Genomic DNA, 19,331 nt, shown 5'->3' with positions numbered 1-19,331 from the left:
CCAGCCTGGTCTACAAGAGCTAGTTCCAGGACAGGCTCCAAAGCTAAAGAGAAACCCTGTCTCGAAAAACCAAAAAAAAAAAAAAAAAAAAAAAATTTTATTTAGTATATGTCTCTGTGGTGTGTGCATGCACATGTCCAAGCACACATGTGAGCACAGGTAGAACTCGGAAAACAGAGGCACGAGGATCTGAGTTTGAGGCCAGCCTGGTCTACGTATAGTTCCAGGACAGCCAGGATTACATAACCTCTCTCTCAAAAAAAACAACTCTGTGTGGGGCTGAAGAGATGGTAAAACACTTGGGTGGATCACAAATACCTACAACTCGAGATCCTATGTTTTTATTCTGGGCTTTGGAGGCACCTGCACAGATGTACACATAACTATACATGGACACACATTTTCTCAATGTACCAAAGAAAATCTTTTAATGTACCTAATTTTTTTCTTTCACTGATGTTCTAATCTTTACCCTCCTTTAAGGCATCCGCCACCCATGTGCTGCATGGCCCCTTCTGATTTCCTGGCTTCCATAGGCACTCAAAGATAAACATACGAAACTAAGTACTTAAGAGTAGGATATATACATGAGAAAGATTATTTGGTATTCGTCTTCCTGAGTGTAGGGTTACCTCAGTATACTTTTTTCCAGTTCTATTAATTTATTTGTAAATTTCATGATTTTTCTTTTTTTTTTTTAGATTTATTTATTTATTACTGTTCTGTCTGCATTCCAAAAGAGGGCACCAGATCTCATTACAGATGGATGTGAGCCATGAGGTTGCTGGGAATTGAACTCAGGTCCTCTAGAAAAACTCTGTTGGGGGTGAGGGGGTGGGAGATAATTAGGAAAACTCAATTTTTTTTCTGGGTTTTGCCTGCATGTATGTCTGTGTGAAGGTATCAGATTCCCTGGAATTGGAGTTACCATGCGTGTATTGGGAATTGAACCAGGTCCTCAGGGAGAGGAGCCAGTGCTCTTAACTGCTGAGTCATCTCTCCAGCCTCAGGACAACTAAATTTGAAGTATGTATTCGTGCACCTGTGCTGCAAGACTGTAGTCAGGAGGCTGGGCAGCAGGGTGCTAAGTTCAAGTCAGTCTGGGAAACTCAGCAAGACCCTGACTCAAAAGAAACATGTTTTCAAAAGGGGGTGGGAAGTAGAAATAAAGGAAATAGGACCCATGAGAGGGCTCAGCTAGTCAAGGTGCTTGCCACCAAGCCTGATGACGACCTGAGTTCTATCCTGGGACTCACATGGTCGAAGAGTGAAGTACCTTCCAAAAGTTGTCCCTTGGTGAGCACACATTCGAATATACAAGCGTATGTGCACGTTCATACACACACAATAAAACTTTTTTTCAGAGGCACATAAACAGTAAGATATTTTAAAAGATTAAGGATACAGTTTAGTGGTAGAACCTGCCTAGCATGTGTGAAGACTTGAGTTCAATCCCTAGCGCTACAGATAAAGAAAATTTTGAGCTAAGTGTAGTTGTAAGTACCAGGAAGTCTGGGGCAAAAGGACAGTTTACGCCATCATGTTTGGGGGCTGGCCTTTGCAATATAGCAAGGCTTGTCTTTTGGAAGGGATGTCTTAATAAATACAATTTTGGTTGACCAAAATATTTTCTGAAGCATTAAATCTGATGACTTATTTTTTGAGAAGGCGGAGTCAAAAACATAAAATTTGTTTCAAGTGGGAAATTACAGCCCCCAACAGGTCATATTAATTATAGGTACATGCTGTGATTTGGATGTGATTCTAGTGTATATCCCTCCCAATGGTTCAGGCTGTGAAATTTACTCTCCATTATGAAGTCAGAAATTCAATCTAGGATGTTTAGAGATCAGTAGTACTTTAAAAACAAGGGCTTCCAGCCTGGTCTACAAGAGCTAGTTCCAGGACAGGCTCCAAAACCACAGAGAAACCCTGTCTCGAAAAAACCAACAAAAACAAAAAAACAAAAAAAAAAAAAAAAAAAAAAAAAAAAAAAAAACAAAAAAAAAACCAAGGGCTTCATGATTGAATCCTGGTGGCTTCTAAGAAGGTGCAGAAACCAGGACAGACAGATGGATGAACAGACACACACATGCCACCCCAATAACCTTTCCTTTATACATGGGTGCCTAAACTATTTTCTTGAAAATTTTCCATGTTAATTTATGGGCTCAGTTCAAGGCTATCTCCAGGTACATACTAAATTCAAGACCATCTCAACTACATGGCACCCTGGAGAGAGAAGAGGGGGAGGAGAGAGAAAAGAACATGAGCATTCTCTCTCTGTTTTATATATTTTTCTTTATAACTCAAAACTGCATTGTATTTTCTTATGTAACTGGGAAGAAATGAAAATAATGCTAATAAAAGTGCTAAATACCTGGCTAGTTGTTCATGTGTTTGTTTTTGGAAACAGGGTCTCACCACATAACCCAAGATAGCCTTGCACTGAAGATCCCCTGCTTCTGTCTCCCTCCAGAGTACCAGTGCTGGGACCACAGGCACATGCCACGTAACCAGCTTGTTAAATACTCTTGAAAGGAACATGAAGGTCCTTCCTGTTGCCTGTCTCTAAGGAAACATACATAATTTAAAAAAGAAATGATAACTCTAACCAAATATCAGCCTTTCCAATTTTTCAAGAAAAAGTTTAACGTAAAAAACAAGTAATCATGTTCTGTACCAAAAAAGAAAGCTACAATTTTCCTTAAAGTGATCAAAGTCAGTTTGAGACAGCACCATTAGAAAAAGTGGGCAATAAATTTTCACATTTTAACAACAAAGCAGAGCCAGCAAGATGGCTCAGAGAGTAAAGGAACTTGCTGCCAGCCTGACTGCCCAAGTTCCAGCACTGACCCCACACAGTAGGAGAGCAATGACTCCTGCAGGAAGTCTTCTGACCTTTCCTCACACATCATACCAGTGAGTACGTGTAAAACATAAAATTACAGCAAATCCTGACCAAAGGTACATATTATTGTCAAAATTAATAGCCCACACCAGACTTAAAAGTCTACTTTCTCATATAAGAAATCGAGACGGTGCTGATTATGCTAGAAGGAAGATAATGTTTCAGCTGCAGTGGTAACGGGATCTTCTCCTAGACACTGGAGTAGCCCCTAGTGGCCTGGTAAGGAACAATTTTTTAATTTAGTAAAACTCTGATGATAAATTCACTTGCAAAATAAACCCTTCTTTTTATGTATAGTGAAAGCAATATTAACACTGATTTTTGAAAATGTTATAATTCTGAGATCAATAAAATTCTTACAAAACAGAAACTCATTTTGAAGCACAAGGACAAAGCAGAAAGAGAAAACTTGGAGGAGACAGTCTTTAAAGCCTCAAAGCCCTCCAGTGATACACTCCCTCACAAGGCCGCACCAGCTAAGCGTCCCCAAACAGCAGCACCACTTGGGGACCAAATGTTCAAATACCTGCATTTATGAGGCATATTCTCAGTCCTACCACCACACAGTGGGAATGTTGTGTGTGTGTGTGTGTGTGTGTGTGTATGCATTATTTACATGAATTCTCAGAAGGTGAAGGTAATCCAAGTGGTCCATGGACAGAGGGCTGGACAGAGTGTGATACAAACTTACAATGAAATACCATTCCCCCTTAAATGTGAGACACCTGCAGGGCCAGTGAGACGGCTCAGCAGGTAAGCACGCCTACCACCAAGACTAACAGCCCAGGTTCAATCCCTGGAACCCACAGGGCAGAAAGAGAAAACCAACTCCTTCAAGTTGTTCTCTTAACTCCACATGTATGCCACATCATGAGTGGGCACCTACAGACACACACACACACACAAAATAAAATGTAATTTAAAAAAAAATCTTAAAGATACCCAGGATAGTCAAATTCACAAAGACAAAAAGAAAAATATAGTGGTTGCTAGGGGCTTGGGAGATGACAAAATTAGGAGTTAATGTTTAACAGATTCAAGTTTGGATCTGGGAAGATAAAAGAGTTCCAGAGAAGCTGGGCAGCCTTGACGCACGCCTTTAATCCAAGCACTAAGGAGGCAGAGGCACACGGTTCTCTGAGTTTGACAGAGTAGTTCAAGGACAGCCAGGGCTAAAAGAGAAACCCTGTCTTGGGGGATGGGAGGAAATAGTTCTGGAGAGAAACGGTAGTAATTGTCATTCAATAAAAATATACTCAATGTCACCGATCTGTACACTTAAAAGTTTTTAAATATATATTTCTTGTATCTGTACAGTATTTTGCCACAACAAAAAAGACAGAAAGATTATTAAAGGAGTCAAAGAGAAAGAATTTGAAGAAATGAAAATAGTAACTTAAATTAGAGGTTCAAATGATTAAACTGTAGATCAGATCAGTAAAAAAAAAGCACTTTGATAAAATAAAACATTGCACAGTACTAAAAAAGAAAAAAGAAAAAAAAAAGCCCTACAGAACAGAGGCTAAGTGACACAAGAACAAAAGAAAAAGTCCAAAATAACGTTCAAGGAGACCAGCAAAATGAGAAGGCGGTATTTGAGGAGATAATTGCTGACTTTTCGAAAACTGCCCTAGTTTCAGGAAGCACAAAGGATCATGCTAGCAGGACAAAATACTAGGAAATCTAGTTACGATGCAGCGGAAATGCGAGACATCAAAGACAAAGCGACTTATAAAAGCCACCAGATGGAAATGACAGGTTGTCTGCAGGAAGTCAATTACACTGACAGTTACTTTCTCAATAGCAACAACAGAACCCAGGAGATAGTAAATTCACCAAAAGGCAAAATCAAAGGCCAGTCACTGAAGCCCACTACAATTTTTTTGAGGGTCCTTCTGTTCCCATCAAATATAAGTTTGCTAGGTATGATGGTGTATGCCTGGAATCCCAAGACTCTGGAGACCAAGGACAGAGAATCATTTGAGCTGAGGAACTCAAGAGCAGCCTGGGCAACATGGCTATCTTAAAACATTCACCAGGGCTGGATAAAGAAAGACTCAGTGGCTGAGACCACTTACGGTTCTTACAGCAGATCTGACTTCAATTCCCAGCACCTCTATCAAGCAATCCACAACTGCCTGTAACTCCGGCACAAGGGATCCAATGCCCTCTTCTGATTGCTTTGGGCACCCACACACATATGTACCTATACACACCCCATACACATACACACACACACACACACACACACACACACACACACACACACACACACACACGAATGTACAAATGCCTCTTTTTTTCTTTCCCCAAAGACAGGATCTCTTCTAGTCCAGGCAAGCCTTGAACTATGTAGTTGAGAATAACCTTGATCTCCTAATTCTGTTGTTTGTATATCTTAAGTTCTGAGCATATAGTGTGCCTCTCTGTATCCTCTATACCCAGCTACAGATAGAAGTACTTTTCATTTTATTTGGCTTATATCAAGACATGGAATTGTTGGATCATATGGTAATTCTGAATTTGAAGAACCACCATACTGTTTCCATAGTTGGGCATAGAATTAATATGGGCTTTCTATCCACAGGCCTTAGCAGCCCATGGATCTGCCTGGTTCTTTCACATCAAGAAGTTATTCTTTCAAGCCATTTCCATGTTGGAGATCCTCTGGCAGGTTTCACAGCTCTCCCACTGGCAGTGGTGGTAAGACTTCTTTCTCACAGTAACGTCACTGCTTTATGACTTCTGTAAGCCCATCAGTGGCGAGAATTCTGCCCAGGTCCGAATGCACCTCCCATGTGTCCTCCTGAACCACCACAGTTCTGGCAATGAACTTGAGATTTAGATACAGCCTTGTACTCAGTTCTTCAGGACCTAGACTTCTGCCTCAGCACTTGGACTCTAGGATCTAGAAGTCTTTTAGTTTGTTTTCATTTCTGAGACAAAGTCTCATTAGATAGCCCAGGTTGTCTTGGAACTCTTCATAAAGATCTGCCTGCCTCTGTCTCCCAAGTGCTAGAGTTAAAGGTGTCCACCACTATGCCCAGCTTCCTAAAGTGAAGTCTTAACTGGATGAGTATGTTACATCTAAATCACCAGAAGTGTTTTTCATATAGAGTACACCTGCTTGGTTCAATGCTCGTGTGTGTGTGTTTTCTAGATGTTTCTGATATATTTGAATTAAGGAAAGAAGATAAAGGCAGAGAGTGAATATGTAATAAAATAGCAATCACTGGGAACTGGGCTGTTCTTACAAGCTTCCTATTCTCTTCAGCCACTGAAAACCCACACATATGTATCAACCCATGCAGGCACCATTCATAGTTTCTACAGCTCAGTGCTGTCCACATTTCAGTGCTCTGAATCATTTAGTGCCTCCAAGTTCTCCATCTACAGCTTTGTATTTCTATGAATTAACAAGACACCAAGAGACTCAAAGCCTTTAAACCACGTATAGTAGCTCGCTCCTGTAACCCCAATACTCAAGAGGCTGAAGCAAGAGGATTGTTGGAGTCTGAGGCTAACTTGTGCTACATAAGAGGGTTTGTGCTTGTTTGTTTCTTTGGAGACAGGATCTCACCATGTAGCTCTGGCTGTCCTGAACTCACTATTTAAACCAGCTGGCCTCAAACTCAGAGATCTGCCTGCCTCTGCTTTTCAAGCCCAGTTTACATGTGGGTTCTAAGGAAGCCTGGGCTGTAGAGGATCCTATCGCAAAAAGAAAAAGGCAAATACTGGCCCTTTAATAGAAATTTCATACCCACAAATTAAAGAGTATTTAGGCTTTCTGGTTTGTTTTTGTCCCCCCTCAGTTCCTCTTCAGAACTGAACTTACGTTAGCTTTACTTATTCTACCTACTACAATATTTGGGGACAGTAAGAAACAATGGCAACTATTCACTGGGTACTTCCACATACAAGCTTTATAGAATCAAAAAAAACCAAAAAACAAGCAAACAAAAAAGTTGAACGTAAGTAGATTAAGTTATGAAAATCTCGGTAATGGAAATTAAATTAATTAAAAATGGTAGCCGGCACTCCTGGGTCTGATCGGGTATCACCTATACAGAAAGGCCAGCAGACCCAAAGTCTCCAAAAAGAAGCTGAAAGAAGAGAAACGAAACAAGAGTAAAAAGAAATAAATAGTGATCTTTAACAAAAAAAAATGGTAGCCGGGTGGTGGTGTTGCACGCTTTTAATCCCAGCACTTGGGAGGCAGAGGCAGGTGGATCTCTGTGAGTTCGATACCAGCCTGGTCTTTAAGAGCTAGTTCCAGGACAGGCTCCAAAACCACAGAGAAACCCTGTCTCGAAAAACCAAAATAAATAAATAAATAAAAATGGTGATAGTGATGAGTTTTTGCTTTGGGCTTTTGTTTTGTGATGGTACTGGGGATTGAACTGAGGGCCTCATGCACACTTACTATCTGTGGGGGTTTGTTTTGAACAGAAAATAAGGATCACAAAAACCATAACAAAACTCCCACGTTATTTCCAAAGGGAGCATCTCAGTTGGACCAAAAGCCTTAGAAAAGCCTGCTTTCAGTGTTGGCACTTGTCTATCTGGGAGCTTGGGTGTTTGGAGCGTTCAGGTCTGAAAAGAGTGACTCAGTCTGCTGAACTGTACAGAGTGATTAGCACTGGGCTAATTCTGGGAGTTTGAAGTTGATAGGAAGAAGGCGGAGGGTGTTTATGTTACCACCTCTCAATAGAAACAGAGTTGGGACACATTTGATCGAGTATGAACTAAATACTTAGCAGTGAAGAACAACGTTTGGAAGAGTGTTTTCTAAACTATAAGTGTGCCTTATTGCGTCTGATGATTGTGCTTTGTATTTTCCTGTAACAAGCTCTCCACCTGGTTGGTTAGCATATTTGGTTAGATCTCCATGCTAGGAGTCAGTGTGACTACAGGTATGTGCTGGCTCGTGCCTATAATCCCAGGACAGAGGCAGGAGGATTGCAGAAAGTCACCACCAACCTGGGCTACGCAGTGAGACCTCATCAACAAACAAACAAACAAACACCAAATAAATCAAAAAACAAAAACAAACACTAAGTGAGTGATCTAGTGGGTGACCTTAGGCTGGAGAAGAAAACAACCTACTTACTCAGGGCTGAGAACGCCTTGACAACCACAGCTCATCACCAAGATGACTCTTCTGTTTGAACATAGTTAATAATTTCAAGAAAAAGTCTTGAAATAATTAGGTCAAGCCGGGCGGTGGTGGCGCACGCCTTTAATCCCAGCACTTGGGAGGCAGAGGCAGGCGGATCTCTGTGAGTTCGAGACCAGCCTGGTCTACAGAGCTAGTTCCAGGATAGGCTCCAAAGCCACAGAGAAACCCTGTCTCGAAAAACCAAAAAAAAAAAAAAAAAAAAAAAAAAATTAGGTCAAAGAACTTATAAAAGCATTAAAATTTTTCTAAACAGAGTTATAGAACAAAATAAAAAAAATTTAATGAAACAAAATGATATAGAATTTGATGAAGTTTTACTTGAAGACTTAAAAGGCTGCTCACTCTAGAAGCTAAGGTAGGAGGGTTGGCTAGAGTTCAAGGCCACCCTGGACTATGAGTTCAGGTCAGCTATGGCTACAATGTGAAACTGTCTCAAATAAATACAGTAAAATACAATTACATTAAAAATAGGGCAATTAAGTGGGGGGAAGAATATAAAGAGAATAAAGGCAGATTTGAAACACTTTTTTCAGATCCATCAACAACTTCAAAGAATGCTTCGGTTTGTTCAAAGCACTCACTGACTATAAATTATGCACTAAAATATGGCCAATATCATATATTATTACTGTCTGAAGACATATGCATGAAAATGTCAGGGTAAAAACTATTTATTTGTATGCTAGTCAAAACATCTGTCTTTATTTATAAAAAGGTTGATGCTCAAAGCTTTTTTATTATAGTAACTCTTTGAGTTAAAGACTGCATTTCATGTACAACGATACCTAAATGTAGAAAACAAATGTACCATAGAGGAGCTTGTACAGTAGTCAGTAAGTAGCTGGGCGTGGTGGCCCAGGACTTTAATCCCAGCACTCAGGAGGCAGAGGCAGGTGGATCTCTAAATTCAAGGCCAGCCTGTTCAACAAAGCCATAGCTAACACAGAGAAACAGTTTCAAATAACAATAACAAAGACAATGGTGATGATAATAATAATAAATGGTTATCTACTGTGTGCCTACAGATCTGGGCTGGAGAGATGGGTAAGAGTACCAGCTGCTCTTCCAGAGGACTCAGTTCAATTCCCAGCACCCACATTGTATTTCAAATCTGTCTGCCACTCCAGTGCCTCTTTTGGTCATTGTGGGCACTTCACACAGGTGGTACACAGACATACATGCAGGCAAAATACCCAGAAACATAAAACTAATTATTTTTTTAAAGTTTTAAATAAATCTTAAACTTGTTTTTTTAAGACAGGGTTTCTCTATATAGTCTTGACTGTCCAGGAACTCACTATGTAGAACAGGCTGGCCTCTGCCTCCCTAGTGCTGGGATTAAAGGCATGTGCCACCACGCCCAGCTACTTACTGACTACTGTACAAGCTCCTCTATGGTACGTTTGTTTTCTACATTTAGGTATCGTTGTACATGAAATGCAATCTTTAACTCAAAGAGTTACTATAATAAAAAAGCTTTGAGCATCAACTTTTTTATAAATAAAGACAGATGGGTGATACAAACAATATATTGTTAGTTTTTATAGAATATTTTCTTATAATTACCCGGAACCAGAAAATACTAAGTGGCAAGCTTGAGTTTTAACTCAGTAGTATTTCTTCAGTTTGTTAAAATCAGCATAGAAGGAAGGGTAGACTATAAAAATATATGTATATATACTGTCTATTAAGCTACCTTTGACCGTGACCACATCAACTGAAAGATTTCTAGGCCAGTCCTCTCCTAGGACAGCAAACCAGGGAATACAAATGGCCTGAGCCTGCTGAGCTGTGTTATGCTGGTGAAAACCCAACACTGGCAGAGCTCACAGTGGAGAAGCCAGCAAATCACTGCACACTCAGCATATTTACAAGCAAAATGAAGCCAGAGCTCAATGTAGTTATTGTTTCTTTAAGGAATCCAGACTAAATTTGGGATGCTATTATATTAAATGTATATTCATCTATGCTTTCATTTGATTGGAAGTTTGACTGAAAAGCAATACTGAAACAACTTTCTAATTTGTATGATATTCTCAGAGTACACATGTAACCCAAAACACCAGTGCTACTAACAAAGAATTACTGCAAACACACATACACACCCCCAAAAAAATCTCACTTCTATGCTCAAAAAGTTTTTAACATTTTTTTGTTGTTATTTTAAAGACTTGTGGTGGTGGCTAGAGAGATCGCTTGGAGTCAAGAGCAGATGCTTCTCAAGAACACCCGAGTCTGGCTTCCAGCAGATGGCCCATTAAGTGTCTGCAACTCTGGCTGCAGGAGATCCGAATCCTCTGTCTCCATAGACACCTGCACTAAAGTGCACATACCCACGCACAGACACATAGACATAAAGGACAAAAATAAATATTTTCTCTGGGCAAGGTGGTGCATTCCTTTAATTCCAGCACTCAGAGTCAGGCAAGAGGATCTCTCCGCTGGAGGCCAGGGCAGGATCCTCTACCTCCTTAAATGAAGAAGTTGATTAACAGCTATCTGAGCATTGACAGTTTTTGAAAAAACAGTTCTGTCTAAATTATACCTAAAAATTCTCTTAGAGTCATTAACATGTACAATTAGTAAGTATAGACTACACTAATACAGGAAGAGAGAAAATACTCTGGGCTGGCAAGATCTCTCCACAGCTAAAAGCTCTTGCGGAACAGGCCTGACATATTATCTGGAAATAAAAAGGTTCTTATAAATTGCACAGTGCAGCAAAAATAAAACTAGAGATACTTCAGGCAGCCAATATAAATTCTAATACTAGGCCGGGCGGTGGTGGCGCACGCCTGTAATCCCAGCACTTGGGAGGCAGAGGCAGGCGGATCTCTGTGAGTTCGAGGCCAGCCTGGTCTACAAAGGGAGTTCCAGGACAGGCTCCAAAGCTACAGAGAAACCCTGTCTCGAAAAACCAAAAAAAAAAAAAAAATTCTAATACTAGATCATTGGAGCATTTCAATTATATATTCTAGTGTTATAAATACAAAATAATGCCCTCCTCCAGATAGTTACGTTTATGCTAAGACAAAAAATGCTCTCACTGATCATCTTCCATATCTGAATACTCTGATGTCATGGTAAAAGCAGCTACCTACAGTTGTCTTCTTTTCGACATGTCTGTGTGCATGTGCTCCATGAATGTGTATGAGGGTGAGCTCACCCATATGGGCCCACATGGAGGCCAGAGATTGACATGAGGATGTTTTTCTTCAATCCTTTTTCACCTTATTTTTTGAGACAAGGTCTTTCAATGAACTGGAAGCTCACCATTTCAGCTAGAACAGTCAGTGAGCCCTTAGACTCCACCTGAGTCATCTCAACCTCACTTACAAAGTAAAATTGTTACTTGTCAGTTTAAAATGTTTAACTAACACTATTACAGAAATATATAAAAGGAAGTATATGCATGTGATTTAAACAAGAACACCACAACCACAAGAACACCTACCCAGTTCAGGTTCTAGCAAAGGACACAAGGAGTGGTGGGAGGAATGAGAGGCCGCTGTTGGTTCCTATGTTTGAATCTTTGCTCCCCAGTCGGTTGACCAGTCTGGGAAGGATTAGAGAAGGTGTGGTCTTGCTAGAGGAGGTGTGTGTCACTGGAGGAGGGTTTGAGAATTCAAAGGACTAGAGCCATTCCCAATGTGCTCTCTTTGCCTGATGGCTAGGGATATAACTCTTGGTTGTCCCTTCTGTTCAGTAGTTCTGAATCATTTACTATAGAAGGCCTGGGTGGTGAGTATTTCATACTCTTCTACATTCATAATTTTCAATCCTCAGCCACCTGAGTGCTGGAATTACAGGTATATACTACTGTGTCCATCCAAACAATTTTTTAAAGTTTTTCTGACCTACATGATAAGTTGCCTGCCAGCTTGTGATAAAGAGTGAGACCCAAACTAAAAAGAAAAACAACAAAAATTTAATTCTCCTAACAATTAGTGATCACTGCCAGGCATCGTAATACCTAGAACACAGCGCTTAGAGGTGAAGACAGAATAGAGTTTGAGACCAGCCTACAAGTCCCATGTGGTGGCACACATCTGTAAGCTCAGCATTTGGGAAAGTGGAGCAAGAGAACAGGGAATTCAAGGTCATCCTCAGTTATCAAGTTTTAGGTCATCCTAGGCTACAGGAGACTGTCTTTATAAACAGAGCAATACCAGCCTGGGCTACACATAGAGAATGTTCCCATGGACAAAATGCAGTAAGTGTTCACTACAACAGATCATGCTATCTTTCAGGAATATCATTTTACTTTGGAGTACCCACAACTTATTCTGTAAAGACTTAAAAATGCACTATAGAGCTGGGCAATGGTGGCTCACACCTTTAATTCCAGCACTTGGGAGGCAAAGGCCAGCCTGGTTTACAAAGAGTTCTAGGATAGCCTGGGCTATACAAAGAAACCCAGGGTGGGGGGATACACTATAGATATAAAAAGAAAATTCCAATGATTTAAAATAGTGAGCTTAAAATTTTTTTATTACTCAAAACCTTATAATTTGGGCTTTTTTAAATACAATTTTTAGAAAGGAGGTAGGAAGGAAGCAACAATGACTTGACATCTTTTAACTGTTGAAAGGTATGCCAGATACTAAAAAGTAGAGTAAGCAGCTAGGCGCGGTGGTTCACACTGGTAATCTCCGCACTAGGCAGACTAGGCAGGAAGAAAGCTCAAGGCCAGCCTACTGCACACAGCAAAACAAATAACAAAAAGACAAATAGAGATTACCAAAACAAAACATCATCTCGACTATAAAGCTTCAATTAAAAAACTAACAAGTCATACAATATCTCATTCTTTCATACCAAAATATGGCCTACTATTTCATTCCTTTTAAATTACATTTCTAAAAACATTTCTGGCAAAGTAAATCATTTTAACAGCTAACTCACAATATTAACAATGAAAAAAATTGCCACCCTTGGCTAAAGAAAAAAAATCATGGACTCTGATAAACTTTCTAAGATATATATATAAATTTTAATGTAAATTATATATATACATTAAAATTTATACGGAGAGCCAGAGAGACAGTTCAGCAAGCAAAATCAGTTGTTGTATAAGCCTGATGACATGCGTTCAATCCCAGGAGCCCATGATAGAAGGGAAAGAACGTCCAAAGACTGTTCTCTGACCTCCATGAACCTCTGCACTCAAACACACATCACACACACACAATAACAATTTAATCATAATTTAGAAATTATAAACAAAGTAATAATATAAAAAATTTAAATCTACATGTAAACTCAAGAGTCTATCACACTTTTTTTAGGGTTTCTCTGTAGCTTTGGAGCCTATCCTGGAACTAGCTCTTGTAGACCTACCTGGCTGGCCTCAAGCTCACAGAGATCCTCCTTCCAGGGTCTCCTGAGTTCTTGGATTAAAGACATGCGCCACCACTGCCTGGCTTTATCACACTTTTAAGATTTATTTTCCGTGCTGAGGGGGGGCAGGGTGTTTAAAGGTGTTGGAGGAGGCCAGAAGGCATCAAATCACCTGGAGCTGAACTTAACAAGCTGTTATGAGCCACCTAGACTAGGTTCCAGTAACCAAACTCAGTTCCTCTGTAAGAGCAGCAAGCAGTCAACTACTCAGCCATCTCTCCAGCTCCACACCAAACCTTTTAGTTGTGGATTTACAAGCTAATAATTCAATAAACTCAAGACAGCAAGTTTTTTCCCAGTTTTTTGAGATGGGGTCTTACTACACAGCCCTTGCTGGTCCGATACTCACTCCATACCCCCAGGCTAACCTCAAATACACAGCAATCCATCTGCCTCAGCTTCCAAGGGCTGGGATTATAGGCATAGGATAGTGATTTATACACTAGTTCCATGATGACCGAGATTAGTTTTTCACAATAATGCCAAATGTATACTTGCTATGTAGACTAGGCCTTAAACTCAGTCTCAGCCTCAGTTGTCTGTCTGTTTATTTTTAAAACAGCACAGGAGGTTAAAGACAGGACCTGACATGCTGGGCAAGTGCCTGACCACTGAGCAATCTCCTAGTCCTCTGAAGTACCCATTTTTGTCTCCTTAGGTACAAGCAAAGAATGCCTTCACATTCCTAACCTCAGCCTCCCAGGTGGAACAAGTTATCTTTCATGGGCTGCTACTGCTAGAAACGTGGCAGAGTATGAATGTAACGGATATATATTGGCTCAGCGGTAGAGTACTGTCTAGCTTGTATGAGGCCCTCAGTTCAATCCCCCAGACTACCACCCCACAAAATCAAAAAGTACTTACTTTACCTTTATTTCTTCCAGTATTTATTATTTCAACTCTTTTCATACTAGTCTTTGGCTACCATATTCACATCCTATCCATCTGCTTCTAATTTTCAACCTTTTTAAAGGTTAAAAAATTTTTTTTTAATTTATTTATTTATTGAGGATTTCTGCCTCCTCCCCGCCACCGCCTCCCATTTCCCTCCCCCTCCCCCGATTAAGTCCCTCTCCCTCATCAGCTTGAAGAGCCATCAGGGTTCCCTGACCTGTGGGAAGTCCAAGGACCGCCCACCTCCATCCAGGTTTAGTAAATTGAGCATCCAAACTGCCCAGGCCCCCCCAAAGCCAGCACGTGCAGGAGGATCAAAAACCCCTTGCCCTTGTTCTTGAGTTCTCTGTAGTCCTTGTTGTCCGCTATGTTCAGCAAGTCCGGTTTTATCCCATGCTTTTTCAGACTCAGGCCAGCTGGCCTTGGTGAATTCCCGAAAGAAGGTTAAAAATTTTAAAGGATAAAAATCATTTATCCCAGTCACTCAGGTACAAACCTTGACTTTAACTTTGACACATCCTCATTTTTAATAAGAAGAATAGGGGCTAGAGAGACAGCTCAGTGGTTAACAGCACATGCTGCTCTTCCACAGGACCCAGGTTCAATTCCTAACACCCACCTGGCAGCTCACACCTGTCTGTAACTCCAGTTCCAAAGCTTCTGACACCCTCACACAGGCACACACAGGCAAAACACCAATGCACATAAAATAAAAATAAGGATGATGAAAAGAGGTAAGACACACTGAATTTTTATATATATAAAAATAGAGAGAGAGAGAGAGAGAGAGAGAGAGAGAGAGAGAGAGAGCGCGAGCGAGCGAGCGAGCGCTTCACTTTAGAAGAGGCTGGCATTGAACTCAAAGAGATTCACCTGTCTCCGCCTCCCGGTACTGAGACTACAGTTGTGCACCATCACACTTGGCCTACGTTGAATTCCTAGGATGTGCAAGGCACTATTCTAAATGCTTTGCAATAGTAACTGATAAACTACTGGGTACTCTTATTCTTATTTTACAAATGCTGAGCCCAATATATTACTTGCCCAGGGTCACACAGGAAATAAACAGTCAGGGATCCAGGGCTCCCACCTGGATCACAATGCCAAAGAGAATGCTGAGAATCAAGTCCTTAATCCCAGCACTTGTGAGGCAGAGGCAGGTGGATCTCTGAGAGTTCAAAGCCAGCCTGGTCTACAAATCGAGTTCCAAGGCAGCCAGGACTATTACACAGAGAAACCCTGTCTTGGGGGTTCAAGTCCCTTAAGTTCATGAAGGACTCACATTCAACATTCACAAGAATGCAACAGGTACTCAAAAGCACTCGGACTCACTAAATAAACAGAACTCACCTTGAACTCGCTGCCTACTCCCATTGCTGCTAATCCACTGACTTTAAGGCCAAGTTCCCAGCATTATATTTCATACCTGAATTTATTGATAAAATCTATAAACTACAGCCAATCAACTAAACTGATGAAACTTTCTGCCAGAGTACCCATAATCCAGTCTCTTTCAATTAAATGTTTTGTTCCTATTACTTCTCAGAGTAATCAAGTTACAAACTTAAAGGGCAGCTCTTTCAGACAAACTCAAAGATGGCAGCTGGGTACTCACTTCCATAATACCAGCATCTGAGTATGAGTGAGTAGGGGTTGCAAGTCCGACGGTGGCCTCCACTACACAAAGACCTACACATGTGCATGCTGGCACACCTCTTTAATGCCATCACTCATGAGGCAGAAGCAGGCCAATCTCTGTGAGTCTGAAGGGCAACCTGTTCTACGTAGTTTGTTCCAGGCCAGCCAAGGTTGCACAGTTAGGCTCTTTATCACAAAAAGAAAAAAAAAAATTCCAATTTTGCTCTAGTGTCTCCAGACTATTTCATCCACAACTTCCCACTGTCTTCTACCTAGTCTGCTCTTTCCAGCTCCACAGGCCCAAATCAAGTGTGGCCTTCAAAACCCCCTTTGTCCATTATTCACGACTTCTTCCTTCTTACAGGCCAAAGAAGGACAGGGTCACCACTGCCCACTGGGCCACACTTAACACAGTAACCCCATAAAGCAAAGCCATATGAATTTCTTCCTGAAAGCAGTTAACCCTGTTCCCAATGTTTCAGTATGTCAATAAACACTTTATGAATAGCCTCTGCATAGAAACTCACACACCTTGATGAGCTGCACAAGCACATCTTTAATAGTGAGCACATAAAACTTAAAACTCAGATGGCCCCAAATCACCTACCTCCTCCATTAAGAAACAACTCTGGAGCTGGACTGATGCCTCAGTAGTTAAGAGCACCCACTGCTCTTGCAGAGGAGCTGGGTTCAATCACCAGCACCCACATGACAGCTCACCAACCATCCAGTTCAGGAGAAGACCTGATGCCTTCCTTCTGGCCTCTCTGGGCATCAGGTATGCATGCATATGGCACACAGACATACATGCAGCAAAACACCCAAACACATAAAAATTTTAACCGGTTTTTAAAAATTCAAAGGAAAAGAGAAACAAAGGAGTCCAAATGCAGAACTCAGACACAACTGGACCAACAGCTACAAACCGCTGGGACCTCTTTTTGGCACGCTACCATCTCTTGTCACCCCTCTTCCTCGTGACTAGTTTGTACTTCCTAACCTCCCCTCTCCCCACTATGTGGCATAGGACAGTGTTTATCCTTTACTTTGCTGCTACATATTCTCAGTGAAACTCTACTTTGCTACTTCCTACCAGTTTCTACCGGCCAGTCCTTTCTCTAGAAGTCACATCTACATCAGCAGGAGGGTCTTAGGATATCTTCTGCCTTCCCCCCTTCTCTAGTCTGCCCTCTCTAGGAAAGTTCTCTGAAAAAGGGTCGACAACACTACAGAGGAACAAAAGGATCCACTTGGCCTCAGGGGAAAATAATAATAATAATTTTTTTTTTTTTTTTGCTGCTGCTGCTGCTGAGGCTTGAACTCAGGGCCACGGTCAAGCTGTGTGCAGTGTCACTGATTTACAGAACTCTATACTCAATTTTTCCCACTGCACTCTTTCTTATACTCATTTCTGTTTGTTAACTACATTATTAGAGCATATGATAAAGACACACAAATTAATAAGAGTATGTGCCCAAAATCTGTATCTACTAAGAGTTTAGAGACACTGGACCAACAGAACGGCTCAGTAAAGGCACTTGCCTCCCAGCCTGATGAAGGAGTTCAATACTGGAACTCACATGGTGGAAGGAGAGAAGGGATTCCCCGAGTTGTCTTCTGAGCTCTGCATGAATACGCCCGCACACATACACTCACTCACAAAATAAATGCAATTTTAAATACTTTAGAGACAGCTCTTCTGAGGGCGCTATGAGACGGCGCAGGTTCCATAAGACCTGGAGCACCTATGCATATATGTACAAGCAACTGCGGCTCAAAGAAAACTCACATTCCTCTCCCCAATCATACCCACCCATCTACAGCCCTGCCAGCCATCTCAGAATCCTGGGTCCTACTCAGACACACAGAACAGGGTGGTTTGGCAAAGCCCTTCATTTTCAGTTTAGGGAAAATACTCTATTGAAAGTAAAGAGATGCTAAAAAGGGTTCACAACTTACCATTCTGACACAGCTCGGTGCCTGATTAATAAAACACACACCGAATATGCCACGATCTCAAGATGCAGTACCTATTTCCCAATTCCTCAGGGCACGACTCGTTCCCATCGTTAACAACTGGTTTATCCTCCCACCTCCAGAACCTGAATTCATACCTGCCTTCATTCTTCCCTCCCTAGGGACACCATCCCGCGTTCCACACTCGCCCCGTCCAGTCCCAGGACAGCAGACAGTCTAGCCTAGGTCCCTAAGACCCCTGCTTGCTCTCTCTGCTGCCGCCGCCGCCCCCAGACGCTGCCAGCCAGGCTGGAGAGCCGAGCCGGGCGGGGGGAGGGGTGTGCCTCGCCTCCCGTGACTGGCCCAGATGGCAGCAGATTCCGCCCCCACTGGCGGGCACCCCTCCAGCCCTGGCCCCCCGAGGGCTACCCGTCCGCCTCTCACCTCGCCCCTACCCCACCCCATCTCCGGCCCCCACCTAACGCCCTCCGCCCGCTCCGGACACACTCACCGTGCTGGGTGAAGACGTTGAAGCCGGTGTCTGCGGTACGCCCCGCCGGGTCCCGCCTGCGGCCCGAGGGCCTGGCTGCGCTGCTGCCCCGGATCCCGCGCGGCTGCGGCTGCTGGAGCCCGGGAGCCTCCCCGACGCGGCCCACCTGCTGCCCCATCCCGCCGCTAGCGTACTCCCGCGCCCCCGCCGACCCCTGCTCACATTCCTCCTCTGCTCCGGCCTCGGAGCTCCTGGCGCCGCTCCGGCCTCTCCAGCCCAAGCTCAGGCCCCCCCGGGCCCACGACGACTCCTTACAGCCGCCGCCGCGCTGCCTCCCTGCGACTCACAGACTCTCCTTCTCCCTCCCCCTCCGGCGGCTCCGCACCCCAGCCGCCGCCGCCATCTTTAAACCACCGAGCACAGGGCGAGCGTGGGACAGAGCGTCTCCCGCCCCCTCTCGCCAGGCACCTCCGCTACTCGGAGGGCGGAGCTCCTGGTGGCCCCGCCTCGCGCCGCGCCCCGCTGGGTAGAAGCTAGGGCCCACCGTTCCTCCGAAGCTCTCGGGGGCCCTCGGGTGCTTCGCTGCGCCGGGCGTCCGGGTCCGAACCCGCCGGTGCGGACGATCGCCCACGTCCGACTCCACACACCAACTCCCTTGGGGGTGTATGAATCCCCAGTCTTCCCTGACCCACCTCCAACTGTCAAGTCAGAGGAGGTTGAGAACCCACCACGTGCACAGCTCAGCGGCAAGCAGCTGAGGCTCATGAATCCCGGTGCTTCGCTGCCGTTCAAATGAGGAGCGCTTCACACAGCAGCAGGCCTAGAGTGAAGTTTCAAATGGGTACAAAATTACCGGGCAGGGT

The 19,331-nt window shown here is 42.9% G+C and overlaps 1 protein-coding gene and 1 pseudogene across 8 annotated transcripts in view; both read right to left on the bottom strand.

Annotated features, from left to right (window-relative positions):
• Window positions 1-18,917, bottom strand: part of Abl2 (ABL proto-oncogene 2, non-receptor tyrosine kinase) — an 83,724-nt gene extending 64,807 nt beyond the window's left edge. For 7 of the 8 annotated variants that reach the window (XM_005363910.2, XM_005363914.2, XM_005363911.2 and 4 more), the window contains exon 1: window positions 18,490-18,917. In XM_005363910.2, the coding sequence (XP_005363967.1) occupies window positions 18,490-18,646 (157 nt within the window). In that variant the 5' untranslated portion in view covers window positions 18,647-18,917. Of the gene's footprint in view, window positions 1-18,136; window positions 18,221-18,489 lie in introns of those variants that run through there. The other variant, XM_026787603.1, reaches the window with a different exon arrangement.
• On the bottom strand, window positions 5,489-18,089 carry LOC113457944 (annotated as a pseudogene).
• Window positions 18,918-19,331: the final 414 nt, after the last annotated feature.

This window comes from Microtus ochrogaster (genome assembly GCF_000317375.1).
Source record: "Microtus ochrogaster isolate Prairie Vole_2 chromosome 6 unlocalized genomic scaffold, MicOch1.0 chr6_random_2, whole genome shotgun sequence".
Taxonomy (NCBI): domain Eukaryota; kingdom Metazoa; phylum Chordata; class Mammalia; order Rodentia; family Cricetidae; genus Microtus; species Microtus ochrogaster.
This window is presented reverse-complemented; position numbering and strand designations above follow the sequence as displayed.